The following is a 22548-nucleotide window of genomic DNA, read 5'->3' on the forward strand; positions in this document are numbered from 1 at the left end:
AGATAATTCTATACTGTTACATAAGTATCAGCACTCCTGCCCTTATCCTGGGGTTTAGAACCTGTAGAAACTCAGGATAATTAACAAATGTGGTCTGGCCAAAGACATACTCTTAAATTTAGCACAAATGATTAAAAAAAACTCTCTGTGATATCCAAATCATGCTGGTGTAGTTGCATAAAATATAAATCTATATTATCTCTTAAGAGGACAGCTATTAAAAATTTATTTTCTTAGTCTTAATTCTAATCCACTAACATAATTATCTTATAAGTACAGGTCCCCCAAGACATATACCATGACAGTCATGTATACTGTGTATACCATGTATATATTATGTATAACAAGTCAGTAGTATGCTTATTATTAGAAAGGACCAGCTGACCATTTCTGTTATTATAATTTAATTTTATCAAATACTTAAGAACCTTTAGGTGCTGCTTGCAAAAACTATACTAATATTAAATTAAGTAAATGCATGTGCTTATCAGAAAACATAAATACAGTAGAACAGCAGGTAAGCGTATGATAAATGATCGTAAGATAAAACAGCTGCCTTGGATTTTTTACAATGTTTACTCTTTTAACTCTAAATTTTGTCACCACCCACTCCTCATAACACTTTCCCCAAGATAAGACCAAAGGAAAACATTTAGGTGACATACAAAAAGATAGTTATTTTATTTATTTTACTGAAGCTTAAGAAGTTAAACAAAAAAAAGACCCCTAGTTGAAGACATTACTAAAAATGTTAACATTATTTCTTATATCCCTTCAGTGCCCAGATGCAGAAAAACTTATCTGAATGAACGAATAAGAATGACCCTCCCTCTAGTGGGTTTATTTAGGTATATGGGGAAAAATCCATATAGGTTAGACAAAATAGTATATGAACTTACTACTTTCTTACAGGTGATGTACTGACATCTCCAAGAACTCCCAAAACCTGCAGATCACTTTAAACTGTATAAAACGAGCATAGGTACTCCTAGAATTTACTGCCCCCTTCTTCTTCAGCTATTTCACTGCTAAAAGAAGATGGAAATAAAATATGATTTCCTTGCTTCAAGGCTGTATCACTGTCAGCATCTGTAGTTCTTGGGGATTTCAAAGCATTCTCCTCATTGCCATCAAAATAGGCTAACAGTAAAAATGGCTTTGGGTTAGGCATTCAAGTGTTCTTGCTTCCCAGAATCCTAAAATCCTGGCTAAGAAGTAATTTCATTCCTACACAGGAAACCCAGGTATTCTTTCTAGTGAACAGTAGAACAAATTGGAACATCTACAAGGCCTGTATCCCAGCCTCAATTTGACTTCCAAAATAAAAGCACAGGAAAGACACACCTTTACATCTACCATTGCCATGCATCCCCATTTCTTCTGAGATGCCAGAGCACAGTACACTTCCACTACCACAGAAACAGGCTGCCACTTTTGCCAAAATCTGTGGAAAGTAGGGGTTTCTTCCCTGCCCTAAAAACAGGAATGGCAAGTAACATCCTCTTACTAATATGGATGGTAAATGTTTGAAGAACTAGTGGTATAAAGTTCTGAAGTTCCTACAAGCAATCTGAGTCTATGTGTATGTGAGAGACAAGGGGATACCTCTCACTTTCCATGTTTCTTTAAATTTGGAGGAAGTAGGAGGAATAGAGGGAATATACATATATATATATATATATGCATATGTACATGTGCATATGCATATTTTGTGGGATTGGGGGAGAATGGAACCCTAACATATGCAAAAAATGAGTATATAGTTGAAACACTGGATGGCTGGCTATCAATATAACATAGGAAATCTACTTAACCATTTAAAGCAGGGAAAAAGAAGAATCCTAGGACCCATCTTGCAAAGAAAGAGAAACAGACACAACTATTCTTTTCCCTCGAGAAAAGAGCTAAGCTCTAAAGTGAAGATAATACCTAATCTGTTTAGAAAATGCATAGAGAAACATCAAATGCTGAACAGTGTCAAACAATTGCACACTCATATAGAAGTTACAAAATATGTAAGAATTAGTCATTGCTTCTCAGTCTACTCAGATTTTACTTGAGATGCAAATTATCCCTGCTCCTCTAGGCATTCTGAGCAGATTTATACACTAATTTCCAATGAAAATCCAAAAGGCTACAAAGGAAGGGAATGAGGGAGAAAGTAAAGGCAGAGATAAGTATAGGAGCTGGGGAGTTGAAAAGTCTGAGAAATGAATGGTGGGAGATAAAGAAAGTGATAAGAATGGAGGAGTTCCAACTAGATTGTAAACCTATTGAGGAGTTTGTCCCTCACACCTGGGGGCCTAGCACAAGCCAGACACATAGTCAATACTTAATATCAGTAGCAGAAGTGAAGAAAAAATACATTATTAGAGGCTTCTTTGTTCCAACTCTAATATCCAATGAGACATTCTGCCTCCATTGACCTTCAAAGCCTGCAATGACAAGGAAGAGTCTTGGTAATGAAGCTGCCTCTGCTTTGTCTGTAGTTGTCATTGTCATGGCCAACACTGATTGCTGGGGCTTTCAAAGCAGAGGAAAATGCTATTGAAGTGGATGATGACTCCAGACTGTTAAGAGCTTTAATAGCTACAAACATGACACAATGGAATCTTAAGCAATAAGTAGGTATCAGGTTGTATCAATTTTGCTTGCTAGATGTTCTCTGTGAGTCAAATTTAGCATTAGAGCCTCTACCCAAAATGAGCTCCCTCACAAATAAAATTTCTTGGTGTTATTTGACACAAAGACTGTAAAGCAAATAGATCCCTTAGGAAGTTGTCATAACTCTTGAAAAGATGAACTCTACTGCCATTATCACTTTGTGCTTTGTCCCCTAGTTTGAAGACTTCTCAACCGATGTCTGCTTTTACAATTCAATGAGAATGTCTCTACTCTTTTCTCCAAAGGGCCCATTATTTTTCGTTTTTCGGTGCATGACTCATACAAAGTCCTGTGGCTCTTATGAGCTGCCTGGTTTTAAAGGGTCCAATAAGTTTCAGTTTCCACTTAACAAGTTCCCAGATAACAAACGGAGAATGCGATGAATCTTCACAAGGTCACATTGAAGGCAAAAATAAATTATCCCCGTCACTGAGAAGCTTTCTTCAGGTTTTCTATCAGAACTACAGAATCAGTTTCTTCTTTGGATTGCTTCTCATAGATATCATACTTCTTCCAATGCTGCAAGGGAGGAAAAAAACACACACGATGACTTTTCTAAACAATGTTCTTTCCCTGAGTACGCACAGTCGGTGCTTATTTTTAGGTTTGCGTGCATGCAACCATGAGCGTAATGTTGTCCTGGTTTTAGTTTTTGTTTTTTGACCTAAGAATACTTATCTACTTGAACAATTAATAAAACAAAACAACTAAGAATTAACATTAAAGATAGAAAAAGCATGGGATTGTTGCATGATGTTTAATAGCTGTTTCAAAAGATAAACAAAGTTGGATATTGCCAAAATTGGAAACTGTCTTTGAAGATGAATAAAAGGGTAACTTTTCTTACTTTAACTGCTTCACTTGGACCCTTTTTTTTTCTTTTGCTTTGGCAGTACTGGGGTTTAAACTCAGGGCCTCATACTTGCTAGGTAGGTACTCTACCACTTTAGACATGCCCCCAGTTCTGTTTGCTTTAGTTATTTTCCAGGTAAAGTCTCGTGGTTTTTGCCCACACCAGCCTCAGGACCATGATCCTCCTACCTATGCTGCCATTGTAGATGGGATCATTAGGAACATGCCATCATGCTTGGTTTATTCATTGAAATGGGATCTGAATAACTAGCTCCCCAGGCTGGCCTCAAACGGCCATCCTCCTGATCTCCACCTCCCAAGTAGCTGGGATTCTAGGTATGAGCCACTGCACCTGGCCTCACTCAAATTTGACCATTGATCCAGGGATATTATAGACTCTAAAAGTCAATTAACATCTAGGATGTCTCAAAAGTGTTAATTCAGTTAAAACTTCTGAAAGCCTTTGTATTAACAGCTTTATCAAACATCATTTTGCTAGATAGATCAGGGCGTTATATATGAGGCAAGCTTATCTTGAGCCCAATACAAGCTTGTCCCTTATGGTGCAAGTCAACATCCTGGTTCTTGCCTTCTTTACTTGTAGATCTAAGGAAAGGGCAAAATCTGAGCTCAGTTCTCTAATCCGTAAAATAAATTTGTTAGACTAAACCAGGGATAGGCAAAGTATGGTCCACAGGCCAAGCTGCTGTTTTCGTAGGTGAAGTTGTTTTGGAATATGCCCATTTGATTCTGTATTGCCTACAGCTGCTTTCATGCTATAAAGGCAGATTTAAGTTGTGACAGAGACTGACTTGTAAGCCAAAGATATTTAGTACATGACTCTTTATAGAAAAAGGTTTGCCACCCCCCTGCACTAGTTTACGTCTAAGCTTCTTTTTCTGTTTTGATGTTCTATGGTTCACTAAGCTTAGGGGAAGAAACAGAAATAAGAAAAAGAGAAACAAAGATTACTCAGTTGCCCCAGGTTGTGCAATTAGAGATGAATGGAGTAAGTTAGGAGCATCCAGTTTCAGAGAGTGTATGAAGAGATGAGTTGGAAATACTTCTTAAAATATTCAAATTATTCTAAATAAGTTATTCAACCTTGACACACCTAGGAGTGGATAAAGTTAAAAACAGTGACAATTCCAAGTGCTAATAAGAATGCAGAGTAACTGGATCTCTTACTTATTATTGGTGGGGATATAAAATAGTACAGCCAGTATGGAAAACAGCCTGAGAGTTTCTTATAAAACTAAACATATACTTACTACACAACCCAGAAATCCCCACTCCTGGGTATTTACTCAGAAGAAATAAAAATATGTCCACACAGATTTCTACATGACTGTCAATAGCAGCTTTACTCATAATAGCCCCAAATTAGATACAACCCTGATATCCTTAAACAAGTAAATGGTTAATAAACTATGATAAAGCCATACCATGGAATACTGCTTAGAAATAAAAAGGAATGAACCATTGAAATATGCAATAAGGATGACTCTTAAATGCATTCTACTAAGTGAAAAAACCAGACTCATGACTTTCTGGAAAAGGTAAAAGTTTTAGAGACAGAAAACAGATCAGTAGTCGTAAAGGTCTAGGGTCAAAGACAGGGTTAACTGCAAAGGAGCACAAAGGAACTTTGGGGGGATTATGGAAAACAGTTTATATCTTGATTGGAGTGGTGGCTATAAAATTGCATATATTTGATAAAACTCTTCTAATTACAAAAGAGAACATTTTATCACATATAAATTATAGCTCAAAACTCTAATTTTTATTTATTTATGTATTTTTTCCTTTTTCTTTTATTATTCATATGTGCATATAAGGCTTGGTTCATTTCTCCCCCCTGCCCCCACCCCCTCCCTTACCACCCACTCCGCCCCCTCCCTCTCCCCCCCTCAATACCCAGCAGAAACTATTTTGCCCTTATTTCTAATTTTGTTGTAGAGAGAGTATAAGCAATAACAGGAATTCACCCCAGAGATCTGCATAAAAAACTCTAATTTTTAGAAATGTGGAATGTACAGACTTCTAATAAACAATCTGAAAATTATATATCCTTGAAATAATGACTTATTCAATAAATGGCACTAAGACAACTGGTTAAGCTTTTGAAAAGCAAAGTTAAATCCTACCTCATAGACTACACAAATAAATTCCTAAAGACCTAAATGTAAAAAACAAAATCAAGTAAGTACTAGAAAAATACATAGAACAGCTATCAACATCTTAAGAAGTAAGGGCTTTCTACACATAAAAAATAAAGGAAGATTTTATTGCAGAAAAAAAGGAAAATTTTTGTACACCATTAGTCACCTTAGATACAGTAAAAATGGATGAGAAGTCAAAGCAAAACCCAATACATAGAACTTTATAAAGCACTAAGGAAAAGATGAATACCACAGGGGAAAAAGAATTCAAGCCAATGAACTTAACAAAAAATATAAAACTTGATACACAAAATTAAGATAAGATGCTATTTTCTCATCTATCAAACCTTGGCAATACTTTTTATAATTAGATAACCCATGTTGGCAAAAAGCGCAGCCAAACACTCATTTGCGTAGAATGCCTGCCTTATAAGAATAAGGTCATGAATTCAAACCCCAGTACCAACAAAAGAAGCCAAAAACAAACACCCATTTGCATATAAATACAAACTGGTACAAACTAATTTTAATCTATGCTTCTTGTAAAAATTTAAATTTTGTGTATTCTAATGCCCTTTTTTTCTTAACAGTAAGAAATCATAACTCTATATAGATAATCTGGATATTTCATTTAATAGCATTTGTTATATATTTTTACACACCAGCATAATATTTCATTGCATGAATGGACCACAGCCTATTTAACCAGTATTCTCACTAGATATCTAACCTATAGGACTTCTCAGGATAACAATCTGTCAATACCAGAGAGTTTAAATAGAAGTAAGAATAAATAAGGGCACCAACAATGTTCATACTGCTTGAAGAACTGTTTGAAGGGACTAGGGGGAGGTGGAAGAGGAAAAGAGGATAGTCAGTGAGTAGTATTGAAATACACTACAACTGTATATGAAGATTGCATATAATGAAATGCACTGTAGCTGTTGAGTAATGGGGTAGGGGGAATAGGGAAAGAGAAATAGAGGGGACCAATCTGATTAGAGTACAATCTATTCATATGTGAAATACTATGGTGAAACCAGCTCCTTTGAACAATCAATATGCACTTTTTAAAAATGAAGAACAGGATTTTAAAATGGGACCTATTTGGTGGTGGGTATAGTGTGTGTGGATGAACAGAGAGGGTGAAGGAGAGTGAATATAGTCAATGTACTTTCTATACTTATATGAAAATAGAACAGTGAAACCTATTGAAATTTTTAAGAAGGGGAAGAGTGAGTGAGGGAGAATGAAGAAAGGTGTGAATCTAACCAAAGTACATTGTAAGCATATATGGAGATGTCACAATAAAACCCTCCTGTACGACTAATATACACAAATAAAAATGTTTTTAAAATGGGGAAGGCTAGAAATGTAGTTCAGTGGTAGAGTGCTTACCTAATAGGTACAAAGCCCTGGGTTTGATCCCAGCATTCCCAAAATAATCTAATTACAAAAAAGATAAATAAAATTAGATAAAAGATGAGGAATAAAAAATAAAAAGAAAAAAATGGGGGACTGAGGATGTACCTTAGTGTTAGATACTTGTCTAGCATGCCCAAGATTCTGGGTTTGATCTCCATACCTCAAAAAAATGAGGAGTACAAGGAGAGAGCACATGGAAAAACTGTTCAACAACCATTAAAAATTATTTAAGTCAGGAGTGGTGGTACATGTCTGTAGTCCCAGCTACTCATGAGACTGAGGTGTGAGTATCTCTTGAGCCAAGGAGTTCAAGGCTAGCCTGGGCAACATAGTGAGATGCCCCCATCTCAAATATTGTGAGCCAGTGGCTCATGCCTATAATACTAGCTATTCAGGAGGCAGAGATCAGGAGGATCAGTTTGAAGCCAGCCCAGGCAAATAATTTGTGAGGCCCTATCTCGAGAGAAAAAAAAGGGCTGGTGGAGTGGCTCAAGGTGTAGGTCCTGAGTTCAAGCCCCACAAAAAAAATGCATTCTGAAAATAACACTTTCATTGGTTTTTTGTCATTAGACTCAATGCTTAATTGTGTAGGATAAGGAAAAAGCAATTTGTTTCAATAAGGTGAACACTGAAGCAGAAATGACCTATAAGAATACATTAATCTCTTCAAGTGCACTTTCTATTCCTAAAACTTGGGTTGCTCTCTTTTCTACCCTTCATCAGCACCATGGCCTTTTCTTGAGCACTGCATGGAAAATGTCCACATACGATAAAAGGAACAAATATAAAGGCTCTGAATTAGTTACAATTTTATGAATTTTGTCCCAATTTAATTTTAAAATTCATAAAATTACCAGGCCATAATTCCATCCTTATATTGCCAATTTAAAATGAATTCATCAACAATAAAACAATTTTTAAGGAGGAAAAATAACTGAAAAAATTCAGTGTTTATGAAACTGGATTTTAGTTGTATCTGAGCCTAGAAAAACAGAATTTTATATGGAATTTTATAACATGAAGAAATAAATTCAGGAATGTAATGGAATATCAAGTCTTAATTTAACATTGTTTTCAAGATTTGGTTAAGCTAGTTCTCACAGTGAATTGTCTATAGACGTGAAGTGGGTTTCATGTACCTGAGCAACATGCAAAAATACTGGTCTTTGGAATACAAGTCAATCTATTTCATATCCAAGACCTCTTCAGATCAACAGTCAAAATAGGAAGTCGTACAGTATGAACTGGAGATCCCTACACCTCAGGAGCATTGCAGCTTTGAAAAAGACAAGATCAATGTGGGGTCAAAGAGATTAATTTGATATGACTTGAGGTAACTAATAATTTAACTCCTGGCTTTATTTATTTATTTTTACCTTTATTGTTGTGATGGGTGGGGATATATTATAGCATTTATATAGGTTCTTACAATGGATCAAATTTAACTCCTCACTTTAAAAATTAATAAATAAAGGAAAAGAATTAAACATGCACCGTCTTTTTAAAAAGCAGGAAGTGAATTTTAGAACAACCAAAGCACTCATTTGCTGACTGAAGTAGTGTTTTATAGAAAAGTGCAAGTTTATAAATGTAACCAAAATGACAGAATAAGAAAACTGTCATTTTTCAACCCCTAAAGAAGTGACGGTTAAGGTAAAGATATCCACTGGCGTTTAAAGCACTAGCTGAAGGACTGACAATCTTAATGCAACACCACAGAGTATCTCCAGGTGGCAAAAGAGGGAAATAAGTGCAGATGATAATGATAGGAAGAGACATGCTGTTATCACTTTAAATGCAGTGGTCAGTCTTTCTCACTAATGATGGGACAATTGGATGATATCTGCCCTTAGACAACTGAGACAGATGGAAAAATTGTAAACATGGACTGGGTTTTAGACGATATTAAGGAATTAATTTTTAAAGTATGGTAATGCTATTTTGGCTACAGAGGGAAACACCCTTTGCTTTCAAAGATATATACTGAAGTAAAAGAATTAAAAATATTTAGAAGCTAAAAGCTGCTTTCTGATCAGAAATGTCAAACTGGCACAGCACTGAAAATATAATTGGTTTCCAAGAAGTAGGGGAAGAAGAGATTTTTTTTACTAGTGAAAGCAATACACTGAGGAGAGACAATTCCCTCTGCACCACCTCCCCCACACCAAATATGGCCAGCAGCCCAATTAGTCACAAGGAAAAGGCAAATATCAAAGCAACAGGAAGAAATGCTGTTGGCCAAAATGTTACTACAGTGATGAGCAAAACATCAGCAAAACACTAGAAACCTTAAGGAAGACTATACTTAGGATTTAATTTATTTGTGGCCACCCCTAAATAGTTTTTTAAGCAAGCATTATCGATGGTGCAGTATGTAAATAGAGTGTTTTAAAGGACATGAAGGGGGGAGAAATGACTCAAACAATGTACGCACATGTGAAAAATGAATAATAAAATTTTTTTTAAAAGAACATGGATTATTTCTTTAGATTGGGAGTTGGTTACTTTGGGTTCCCTGACTCTTCTGTAGTCAGCTCTTCATATGACAGTCCTTGAGAGACTTCTCTAATAGCTCCTAAGAAGTCCCTATTTCTAAAGTGAAGAAGTTAGACAAGAATCTAGAGTTTTGAAAACCTGTAATTAAAGGTAATAACTAAGCATGAAAAAATCCATCCCATCCGATGACCTCTAGAGCCATGTTCATTCTGTAACTTAATGATTCTAGAAGTGAAAGGTTAGTTTTTCTGCTGCATACATAGTTCAATTTTGTGAGGACTACTGCCATGTACAAAAAGCAGATTACTTATTGGGTTAAAAGCAGACAGGAAAATTTGTTCTCTTACCCTTTCCCATGCCTGAATTTTTATTATACTCTTAAAGAACTGATTGTGTTAAATGGTCTGCAACCACCATGAAGAAAAACACCTCATGCTTTCTTTTCAGTGGTCCACCTTGTCAGAATATCCATCTCACTAAATTACAGAACTATCTGACTCATCGGAACAAAAACAACAAGCTGTCCTCTGGAGAGCAAATTGAAAAAAAGCAATTTTCCCCTCTCTGAGAAAGATAATTCATCTGATTTTGCTGTCAGTGTTACCATCGTTCACTCTCTCACCCAGAGTTGAAAACCTGAAATTATTTTTTTACTCTCCCCACCTTTCATCACCCATCCAGAGTTACCAGGTTATAATGACTTTCCTTTAATAATGTTTCTAATATCAAACGTTATTAAATGTTTAATTGGTACATGCCCTGGTACCATGCAAGTTCAAGTCTCCATTATCTCCCAGATCTGGATGACTGTAATATTCTTTCTCTTTGTTAATGATTTATACAGGGTTTCTTTTACTATAAAATTACAGATAATGTAGAAATTTCAGAAAGGCAGACAGAGATGATCACTTATTCTTACCCACTTCCTTCCACTCATTGTTCTGTGTATACATTAATGCATATCTGTAAAAATAGGATTGTAATATACAACACACTTATATTCTGTTTTTTACTCTTATGAGTATTTTGTTAAAACACTAAATGCTTTGAAAATCTAACTTTTAAAACTAATTCTTGATCAGTGATGTTTTAATGGCTTCTAATCTTTCATGTTAGAAAACAAACCTCCTTGACCATCCTTTTGCCATTGTTGGAATGTTTTCTTAGAATCTATTTCTAAAGGTATAGGCAAGGATTTCCTCAATAGAACTCCAGCAGCTCAGCAACTAAGAGAAAGGATGGACAGATGGGACCACATGAAATTAAAAAGCTTCTGCACAACAAAAGAAATGGTCTCTAAACTGAAGAGACCACCCACAGAGTGGGAGAAAATATTTGCCAGCTATACATCAGACAAAGGACTGATAACCAGAATATACAGGGAGCTCAAAAAACTAAACTCCCCCAAATCAATGAACCAATTGATTCCCCCAATTGGTTTTGGTTCCCCCAAAATCAATGAACCAATAAAGAAGTAGGCAACTGAAACAGAACTTTTTCAAAGGAAGAAATCAAAATGGCCAGAAAACACATGAAAAAATGCTCACATGGCCATAAAGGAAATGCAAATCAAAACCACAGTAAGATTCTACCTCACTCCTGTTAGAATAGCCATCATCAAAAACACCCCCAACAACAAATGTTGGTGAGGATGCAGGGAAAAAGAAACCCTCATACACTGAGGGTGGTGGGAATATAAGCTAGTACAACCATTTTGGAAAACAATATGGAGGCTTCTTAAAAAAAAGTAAACATAGATCTGCCATATGATCCAGCAATACCACTCCTAGGGATACAACCAAAGGAATACGACTCAGGTTATTCCAGAGGCACCTGCACACCCATGTTTATTGCAGCACTATTCACAACAGCCAAGCTATGGAAACAGCCAAGATGCCCCACTACTGACAAACAGATTAAGAAAATGTGGTAGTTATACACAATGGAATTTTACTCAGCCACAAAGAAGAATGAAATCTTGTCATTTGCAAGTAAATGGATGGAACTGGAGAACATCATCTTAAGTGAAGTTAGCCAGACTCAGAAGGCCAAAATTCGTATGTTCTCCCTCATAGTCAGACTTTAGACCTAAAACAAATGCAGTAATATTACTGGACAGGGGTCACACGCTAAGAGGGGAACACATACAGGGGGAATAGGCAGGAAATCCAAAACTTTAAAGTGTTTGATGTGCCCACTGTAGAGGAGCTAATATAGTAATCTTAAACTGACAGAGGCCACTATGGGAAGATGACCGGCAAGTAGTGAAGAGGTCAGGTAGAGATGAATCAATTCGGATTGTAATACACATGTGCAAGGAAGCAATGTTAGGAATCTCTCTGTATAGCTATCCTTATCTGAACTAGCAAAAACGCTGTGTCTTTCTTATTATTGCTTATGTCTTTTCTTCAACAAAAGTGGAGAAGAGGGCAGAACAGATTCTGCCTGGAAGTGAGGCGGGTGGGGAGAGAGAGAGGGAGCGGGGGCAGGGGGTAGGAGAGATGGCCCAAACAATGTATGCACATATGAATAAATGAATAAAAAAGGTATAAAGCAAACATTCTTGCTACATTTTATCAAATTGCCCTCCAGAAAGGATATACAGGTTAAGCATCCCTAATCCAAAAACCCAAATCTGAAATATTCCAAAATCTGAAACATTTTGAGCACTGACATGATGCTTAAAACATTTCGGACTTTGGAGCATTTTGGGTTTCAGATTTTCACATTAGGGATGCTCAACGATTAGTCTATGTAAATATTTCAAAATTTGAAAAACTCAGAAATCTGAAACATTTCAGATAAAGGACCCCTATATATCATTCTGTGGGGTAACTTCCTCACCTACTTGTTAAAAACTAGATAATACTTCTTTTTAGAACTGTATTAAGCTGGAAATGTATACCACATTGGCATGTCCTATGTATATTGGTGAATCCAAACATGGTCACACAGATATTGGGTGTTTGTGACATGGCATTTCAATTAGTCTCCATCCTGCTAAGAAGAGAAGCAAACTCAAATGTCTTTTAGTGGTCTGGTATTTAGGTCAATGTGAAAATGACAGCAGAAATTAGGAATGGTAGGGTGTGAGATGAATCAGAAAGTGCGTGCCCTGCCTATGATTCTAAATGTTAAGGTTTTAAACTATATCACACCGGCCAAACAAAGCATCTAATAGAGGCAATTCAGGCCTGGGTTCCCAGCTTGCTATCATCTCATGCCTCCTCCCTCTATTCCATTCCCTCCATACTGTTATCAGAATGATACACCTGATAGCTTCTCATTGCAAGCTATTCACAATGTGACCCCAAATCTTTTTCTCAGAACTTCCCTATCTCAAACCTCTACTTCTGTCATACAGACCTCTTAGAAGAGGTCCTCGAGGACAAGCATTCTATCTTACAAGAAGCAATGCGGCACAGTAGAAAGAGCAAGAGAACTCTGGAATCAGACAGTCCTGAGTCAAATCCTACTTCACCACCAACTAGCAGTGTGACCAAAGCAAAGTTATTGAACCTCATTGAGTCTCCATTCCTCATCTGTAAAATGATACTAACAGCACTTACACTCCGTAGGGTGGTTATGAGGATTCAATAAGATAATATAAACAAAGTACTTATTACACTGTCTAGCATACAGTAGATTTTCAATAACTGGTTAGCGTTACTATAGTACTTGCACAATTACAAACTTCTAGTATCTATTGCAGTAGCTGTTGAAATGAAGAGATGGTGGTAATTATAAGGCAAATGCCTACCACAGCGATTGTTGAAGTGTGGTATACAGACTTTCTTACCAGGATAGGAACCATTTGTGGGCTCCTGTTAAATATGCAGATACCTGAGACTCACTCTTGACTTGATTAATCAGAATTTCTAGAAGGAGAGCACAGGTATCTGAATTTCTTGCTATTATTCCAGCTGACTGTGACTCAACTAAAAGTTGAAAAGCCATTTATGGTATGCAATCCCCTCATTAGGCACCTGACTTCTAAGGTGCCTCGTGGCACCCTATCCCCTGAGTATGACAGTTATCCACTGTCTATGAAGGTAAAAAATGATTCAGAAGAACCTTCCTCTAATAGCCTAGCAGCCTCCCTGCCTCCCTTCCCTGGCCAAATAGTATCAGTGCCGTTGTGAATCACCCATTACTACAAGAATTATTTGGGGATTAAAGATAAATGGAACTTAATCAAATATAAGACTTTTTACTAAGACTTATTCAGCACTTATAATGTACCATGCATACCAACCAGCCTCTATTATGTTGATTATTATGTATTCAATTAATTTAATCCAAATAACAACACTGTGAGGCAGGTGCTATGGTTACTTCCTCTTTCTTTTTTTATTTTATTTTTTACTTCCACTTTCTAAATAGGAAAACTGAGTCACAGAGAGGTTAAGGAAGTTACCTAAGGTCAAAAAGATGGTAAATGACACAGATGATCTGAATCTAGACAATCTGACTCCAGAGCCCAGGATATTATCTAGTATACTGGCTACTTTCCTAAATTAATTGCCCTATGCCTATTATTGCTAATTTAAGATACATACAATGACACTGATATTTATTCCATTCAAGGTCTTCACTATCTCATTACAGTGAATGTACTTATTACAGAAACCTCAAACTCTTTTGTTCCCACAATGTCTTATTTAGGTTTCTAGCCACAAATTCTTCTAACATGATACAGGAAACCAACTACTACCACACAATAGCATGGACAAAGTGCATTTTAATTGTTTATCTTGTCTTTATAGTTTACTGCATCAAGTTTTAAAACTGATATTAGAATCAGATGGCCTATTAGCCTCCTTCATAAAGGAGGCTCCTCCTCCTGTGTGTTTGGATAAAATATGCCTCCAACCCCAGAAAGAGAATGGAGTGGGCAAAGTATTCCAGGGATTTCTTAGCTGGTATGCTTGGCATGAGATACAACATCTTAAATCAGCTGTTCTTTAATCTTTTAGATAAAGTGTAGTCTAAAATAACCAATTTCAAAATGAAATGACAAACCTTGAGAACCTGATGCTAAGTAAAATGACCCAGACACAAAAGGACAAATATTGTATGAGTCCACATACATAAGGTACCTAGAATAGGCAAATTCAGTGACAGAAAGTGAATAGAGGTTACCAGGGGCAGGGGATGGAGGAATGGAGAATTATTGTTTAATGGGCACTATTTCTGTTTGGAAGGATGAACAATTCTAGCAATAGATAATGTCAATGGCTCCCAACATTGTAAACATACTTAATGGTACTGAACTAGACACTTAAAATGGTTTAAATGGTAATTTTATGTTATATGTATTTCATCAAATATTTTTTAAAAATCTTACAGCCTCCAAAAAAACTTTTTAGACTCCTGTGGAGTCAGTGCTTACCAAGGTATCATCATTCTGGTCTCCAAACATTTCTTTAAAAATCTTTCCAGGATCAGGAATTGGAGGGAATATAATTATCTTGAGCCTTTAAGAAAACAGAGATATTCTGGATCAAACCTTCCAGTGCATAGACATGTTCCACTTAAATACAGCCATATTAAAAGAAGGTATGGGCAAAAGTTCTACTAAATTAGACACTTGTAAAAAAACATTCTCCAAAAAGGTAATGGAAAATCAGTATCCACAGAGCATCAAGTTTGGATGGAGCAAGTGAGACACCAGATAAGCAAACTGCTTCTATCCTATCACTTCAATTATAATGGTGCAGAACTTTTCATAGACCAGATGGGAATTTGCTTTTTGTAATTCTGAGAAACAATCTGAGAACAAGGTACAGTCTTCATTTTTCTTTTCTTCTTACTTCTCTCTCCATTTTTTTGCAGGGCTGGGGATGGAACCCAAGGCCTCACACCTGCTAGGCAAGTACTCTGACACTAAACTATATCCCCAACCTTCTCCTCTCCATTTTTTAATGTTATAGTTCTTTGGTAGGCCTGCATCATCTCTCCCAAAATCATATCTTGATCCTAAAACTCTCCCTTAAACTCCACATTCGTATATAGTTGCCTATTTAGCATGTCTACCTGGATACCTAATAGGCATCTGAAATGACAACTTCAAAATTGAAGTCCTAACCTTTCTCTTAAAGCCAACTTTTCTCACAATCTTCTCTATCTTGGGAAGACAGGTATTTACTCAGCTGTTCAAGCCAAAACTCTATCTACAAAGTGTCCTGGAATCCTTGATTTCCCTCACATATCCATAAACAAGAATCTATCATCAAGTCTTAACAATTGGACTTTAAAAATATATCCCATATCTGACCACTTCTACTTCCATTGCCAACCCTCTAGTAAAGCTGCTTCATCTTTCCTCCCCAACACTGCAATGCCTACTAGTCTACCTGCTTCCATTCTTGACCAAGTCAATTTTCCACTTAGCAACTGCAGTGATCTTTTATATATAACAGTACATCAGATCACATCCTTCCACTGCTTGAAATGCTCCAATGTCCCCTATCAGGCTTAGGATTAAACCTCAGGTCATTGCCATGGCCTGCATATATGGTCTGCCAACTTCTTTGACCACTATCCCTGCTGCACTTTCTCTTCTGGTCAGATATACTAAAATCATCCTAGCCTCGGGGCCTTTGCATTTTCTGCTTCCTTGGCCTGGAATGCTCTTTGCTCAAATATCACCTTTATTTGAGTCTCTCCTCAAATGTCACCATCTCAGAGAGGCCTCCCTGGCTATCCTATGTAAAATACAGTCTACGGCCATACCACCCTGAACGTGCCCGATCTCGTCTATGTAAAATACATTTCCTATCACTGCCAGCCCCACTTTCTGCTAACTCTACTTAAATCATAGTATGTGTGTGCCTTCCCCCACACACTAAAACATAGAGACTCTGTCCTATTCAGTCCTGTAACTCTATCACTTAGAACAGTACCGAGCACATAAATAGGCTCTGAACATATAATAGGCATATTGAAAGAATGTTGAAATAAGGTTCAATAATCTTACTCTAATCTTAGGCATTTGTTGTAAGAGCAACAACAGTCCCTTATAGTGAGATTTAGAAAATAAAGCATTCTTAAAGAATGAGCAACATATATTAGTGACAACCTGGTGATGTTCTCTTTCCTATAGCATTGTGTACCAGCCTACTTTGTATTACTACTAGATAAGTCATTTCATTAGCAATGGCCTTCACATCTTTCTTTTGGAGGTAGGGATTGAACCCAGGGCCTCACACATGCTAAGCTACACCTCCAGACCCTATTTCTAAAAATTCATTCCAAGAGCTACCAACTAACTGTTAATAAATTAGGCCTTTGAAAGAGTAAATGAACACAGGGCCTATTCAACAATGCTGAGCACATGTAAAGGGAGCAGCCCTTGAGCAGAGCTGTGAGAAATAATCCGATGCTTTTCTCACCAGAAAATGAGCACAAGAATACTTCTCTTCCATATCATACCAGGAAAAGTCATTTGTAACCAAAATTCTAATATACTGGACAAACACCAGCATAAAGAGTAGTAACCATAGCAACCTGGCTAGCAGAAACTGTAAAACCTGCCTGAGCAGGTGCCTTACCTTTTTAGGTAAAGCAGAAGGATTATGATTGCACATGCAACGATGACTGGAATGATGAGTAACATGGTTATGTAGAATGTAGAGTTGGGCTCCTTACCTAGAGAATGGAAAGCAAACCAGAAAGATATAAGAACTAAAACCCCTTTAGTAATAAACCAGACAACCATTCTGTTAGCTAGTGAGATCAGATATTTCTGCCTCTACCACATTCCATTTTCCCAAACTCTTCTATTACCTAAATAGTTTCAAAAGTTCTGTTGTGGTGCCTGAACTTTCTAGATGAGTAAACCCCTTAAGGATTATCTGTGATCAAGATACCTTAATTTGTTCACTGTTGTTTCCTATCTATTAAATATGACATCTCATTAACAGTGCCTGCTTTTACTTACTATTTACTTACTAGAATACCTAAAACAATCCTAACGACTACCACTTCTATGATTCTTAAATGAGCACCTATTATATGCCTGGTACTGTACTAGGTGCTTTGACATGCTTACTTCCTATCTATTTTATGGAGACACATAGTACTATCTTTCTATACAGATGAGAAGGATTTCTATACAGATGAGAAGGATAAGGCTCAGAGAGGATTAGCAACTCAATAGAAGTATTTAGTAAATGATTTCAAAGCCTACCTTGCTATGCCTAACACTTAGGATGTCATTTTTCTATTCTATGCTCATCTTTCCCACAAAGGCATGAACATTTAGGAAGCATCCTCAAGATCTAGCATCATTGTGTTAGGCTGCCTCTAAGATGATCCCAAATGGTTTTCACCTCCTGATAATCACACTCCCATGTAATCTCCTCCCCTTGAGTATGCAGTGCACTAATGACTTCCTTCTAAATAACAGAACAGCAGCAGTGGTGGGAAGATGTCATTTCCAAGACTCAGTGATGAGAGACCATGGTTTCCACATTGGGTGTTCTCTCATACCTTCTTTCTTATTTGCATCTCTCACTTGAGGAAGCCAGTTTCCACATCAGGAGAAAACCCTGTGGGGAGATCTGAGTGGCAATGAACTAAGGGAAGCTTCTGCATTAGTTTCCTAAGGCCCTTGTGACAAATTACCACAAACTTGGTGGCTTAAAACAAGAAAATGTACTTTCTCACAGTTCTGGAAGCCAGAAGTTCAAAATCAAAGTATCAGCAAGTCCATGCTCCCTCTGAAGGCTCTACAGAAGAATCCCTCCTGTCCCAGCCTCTGGTAGCTTTCAGGAATCTTTAGTGTTCCTTGGTTGTAGCTGCATCATTCCAATCTCTGCCTCCACCTTTACTGGGCCTTCTTCCCTGTGCATCTGTGTGTCTCTCTGTGTCTCTGTGTATCCCCTTCTCTTCTTATAAGAATCCTGGTCATTACAAGTAGGGCCCGCTCTAACCCAGTATGACTTCATCTTAACTTTACTACATCTACAAAAACTCTATTTCCAAATAAAGACACATTCACAGGTACTGGGGATTGAGCCTTGACATATCTTTTTGGAGGACATGATTCAATCCGCCACAGCCTCCATCTAGTAACCAGTGAGGGACTAATGCGTCCAACAACCACATGTGTGAACTTGGAAGTAGACTCTTCAGTCCCAGCCAAGCCTTCAGATGAGTCCAGCTGCAAGCAGGACTGCAACTTCATGAAGCCTCTAGCTAAACGGTGCCTAGACTTCTGACCCATCCCTCTAAGTCTTAGCAACTGTTTTTAAAAGTTGTTTTTAAAGTTTTTAAAAGTTGGTTCTATATTGCCCCCTAGAGCCACAAAAAGGAAAGCCTAATTCCTTTTCTTCCTGGAACTATCTCAACTATTAGAGATCAACAATTACGATTTCTCAAATTTACTTCATCAGTTGTTCCTTCCTAAGTTTTGAGATTCTTCAACATCCCGATTACCCTTTGAAGGAGAGATTCCAGTCTACCAATGTGTATTCTAGTGTGGTGCTTGGCATGGAATATTGCACACTTCTGATGTAGCTAGACCACTATGCCCCACCCTGTGGCATTCCTTTGTTCTGAATGCTACACCAACACTGCTGCCCAAGATTGCACATGTAAATGCCTTTTAGGGATATGTAAGGCTCCAGTGTTGAGTCCCATTGAACTTACAGTCAAGCAAAGTCCTGTAGCCCACTCCTCAACACACACACACACAGTTTGGGAGACCCTCCATCTCCAAAATAACCAGAGCAAAATGAACTGGAGATGTAGCTCAAGCACATATATATATATATATATATCTCCCAGGTCTTTCTCATCCTGTACTTGAATCTCACTTGTTCAGTATCACCACAAACAAATGATTCTTTTTTCAAACCTAGACACAGGTTTATCCTGATTATATGCCATAGAGGCCATTACTTCCCTCTTAATTCTATCAACCAGCATATAGAACAGTCCTCTAGCATGGTACAACCTTCAGATTTGATCATGCCTGCCTTCTATGTCTTTTTTTCAGGTTGTTAATAAAGATGGAGACAGGATAGAGGGGTGGATAACACCATTTGGATTATGGTTTTCCAAAGAATTGCACATTGTTAATTAACCATGGAAGATTTGACAGTAATTAAACAGGAAATAAATTTCAGTTGTTAAGTACTCTTTGATTAACATTAAGAAAGCATAACAGCTCCTTTCCCAATCTACTTTCTGTTTCAGCTTAGTTTCTTTGCATTAGTGCTTTATATTATGATAAATTCTGTTCTCTTACCTATACTCATTGCTTGACTCCAATTACTCCAGAGTTTGTCATCCTCATAGCATAACTTATTGGTTTTGACTCTTATTCTGACTGTGTAAAAAGTATCAGGAAGAACACCAGGGACCATGAAACAAATTGTATCCTTAGATATAAAATAAAAATGCACAAAAATATTACCAGTTTATACTCTTTCTCTGCTATTGAATCATAATATAGTTGTCTGCCAAATTCTGTATATGATTAAGACTTGGATTGCAATTCAAGTTATCTTTCACTCCTGAAAAAATTGGCAATAACCCACAGAAAAAAATAGCTTGTTTTTCACGAAGAGTTCAAATTTACATTGCTAGGCCTATCCCACCCCCAAGGACTTAGAGCTCAAGCCCAAATAGCTAAAGTTGAATTTACTGACCTCCATGTTTCTCTCAAATTCTGAATTCTGACATTTGTCCTCTTCAACCTTGAAAATAAAAAAAATGAATGAGTTCCAAATGATTAAAAACACATTTTAGCTGATGCCGGTAGCTCATGCCTGTAATCCTAGCTACTTGGGAGGCTGAGATTAAGAGGATAGTAGTTCAAGGCCAGCCTGGGCAAATAGTTCTTGAGACCCCCATCTCCAAAATAACCACAGCAAAATGGACTGGAGGTGTGGGTCAAGTGGTAGAGTACCTGCTTTGCAAGTGTGAAGCCTGTATTTCAAACACCAGTCCCACCAAAACAACAACAACAAAAACCCATTTTATGTCATTTAGCCATTGCAAACAAGCTTTTTTTTTGTCCCATCAAAAGAGAACCAGGTACAGTAGGAAAAGGTTAGTCTTTTTAATAACTGGTACTGGGTCAATTACATATCCATATGGGAATAAAAGAATCTTGCCTCCTAACTCACACTATTCACAAGATCATTTCCAAATACAATGCAGATCTAAATATGGAAAGTAAAATAAATGAACAAATATAAACACAAATATAAATATAATAAGCTTCCAGATAAACACATAGAACATCTTCATGACCTTGAAAAACGAAGAGTTCTTGAACAACACCAAAATAATTCATCAACCAAAAATGGAAAATTTTTATAAAGTGGCCTATATTAAAATTAAAAAGGGCTTTTTTTTAATCAAATGAGACCTTATTAGGAAAATAAACAAGCAGTATATAGAAGGTGACAACATATTTGCAATTTCTGACAAAGAATGTACATATATTTTTTTCTCTACAAATTAATAAGAAAAAAGACAACTCAATAGAAAACCTGGCAGAAGACTTGAACAGGCACTTCACAAGAAGATATGCAAACATAAAAAAGTACTCAATTTCATTGATCATCAGGGAAATACAAATTAAATCCACAAGATAATAATATACACCCTATTAGACAATATCAAGTATTGGTGAGGATGTGAGACATCTAGAATTCTCAATTTCTGCTTAATGTTTAAATTGGCACAACTATTTGGGAAAAGTGTTATTATTTACTGAAGGCAATCCTATATAACCTTCTCTCTCTCTCTCTCTCTCTCTCTCTCTCTCTCTCTCTCACACACACACACACACACACACACACACACACACACACAGAAAGGTAGCACTTGCACACTAAGAGACAAGTATGCATATGTTCATAAAACACTACTCATAATACCCTAAACTGGAAGCTCTTCAAATCAGTGAGAAAATAAATAGTGGTATAGTCACACAATGGGATGTGTAATGAGAATGAACCATCTACAATTATAGGAAATAATATTAGGGAATTTCATAAACATTATGTTGAATGCAAAAGGTAGGCACACACCAAAGTACATTCTATATAGTCCATTTATACAAAGTTTTATTTATTTCTTTTCTTTTTTGAGATGGGGTCTCACTATGTTGCCCAGGCTGGCCTTGAACTCCTGGGTTCAAAAAACCTTCCTACCTCAGCCTCTCACTTCAGCCTCCAGAGCAGCTGGGAATGCATGCATGACCACCATGACCAAAAAGATTAAAAATCAACAACAATGCCAGGTGCAGGTAGCTCGTGCCTATAATCCTAACTACTTGAGAGACTAAGATTGGGAGGATTGAGGTTCAAGGCCAGCCCAGAAAAAAAGTTTGTGAGAACACCATCTCCAAATAACTAGAGCAAAATGCTCAAGCAGTAAGTGCCTGCTTTGTAAGCTCAAAGTTCTGAGTTCAAGCCCCAGTTCCACCAAAAAAAGGTGGAACAAACGAAGCCTAGGGGGTTAGAAGTCAGGATAATAGTTGCTTCTTGGGAGAGTAGCAACTGAAATAAGTCATAAAGGGGCTTCGGGGTGCTGGTTACATAGGTAAAAGTTCATTCGTGAAAATCATCTATGAAAACTCATTGATTTACATTATGATTTATGTAATTTTTCTATAGGGTATTACACATCAATACATTTTAAAGACAGAGAGAGACTAGTCTCCCTTGTGAGTATAAGATATAAAAATAAATAAGTTGGAAAAAAGAACACATAATATAACCAGTTCCTTAAATGAAAGTTTTTTAAAAATTAAGTGAGAAATCAATGCAGGAAAATCTGTTGCTTAATTTAAATAGTCACCTTCTATCAAAGAGGCATTTAAATATGCAATAAAGACTAGAACATATAGCCATCAATTTTGGCACCCAGTATCATTCAGTACATAGTTCCTAGCCACATTTATGAGAAGCTGAAAAGCTAACAGAAT

The 22548-nt window shown here is 36.9% G+C and overlaps 1 protein-coding gene across 1 annotated transcript in view; it reads right to left on the reverse strand.

Moving 5' to 3' along the window:
* Window positions 1–657: 657 nt before the first annotated feature.
* Il13ra1 (interleukin 13 receptor subunit alpha 1) overlaps window positions 658–22548 on the reverse strand; it is a 53716-nt gene continuing 31825 nt past the window's right edge. Inside the window, exons 7-11 of the mRNA XM_020181661.2 lie at window positions 20258–20305; window positions 19855–19987; window positions 17153–17249; window positions 14992–15076; window positions 658–3183 (exon numbers count right to left, since the gene is read on the reverse strand). Of these exons, the coding sequence (XP_020037250.1) occupies window positions 3091–3183; window positions 14992–15076; window positions 17153–17249; window positions 19855–19987; window positions 20258–20305 (456 nt within the window). The 3' untranslated portion in view covers window positions 658–3090. The remainder of the gene's footprint in view (window positions 3184–14991; window positions 15077–17152; window positions 17250–19854; window positions 19988–20257; window positions 20306–22548) is intronic.

This window comes from Castor canadensis, chromosome X (genome assembly GCF_047511655.1).
Source record: "Castor canadensis chromosome X, mCasCan1.hap1v2, whole genome shotgun sequence".
In the NCBI taxonomy this organism is placed as follows: domain Eukaryota; kingdom Metazoa; phylum Chordata; class Mammalia; order Rodentia; family Castoridae; genus Castor; species Castor canadensis.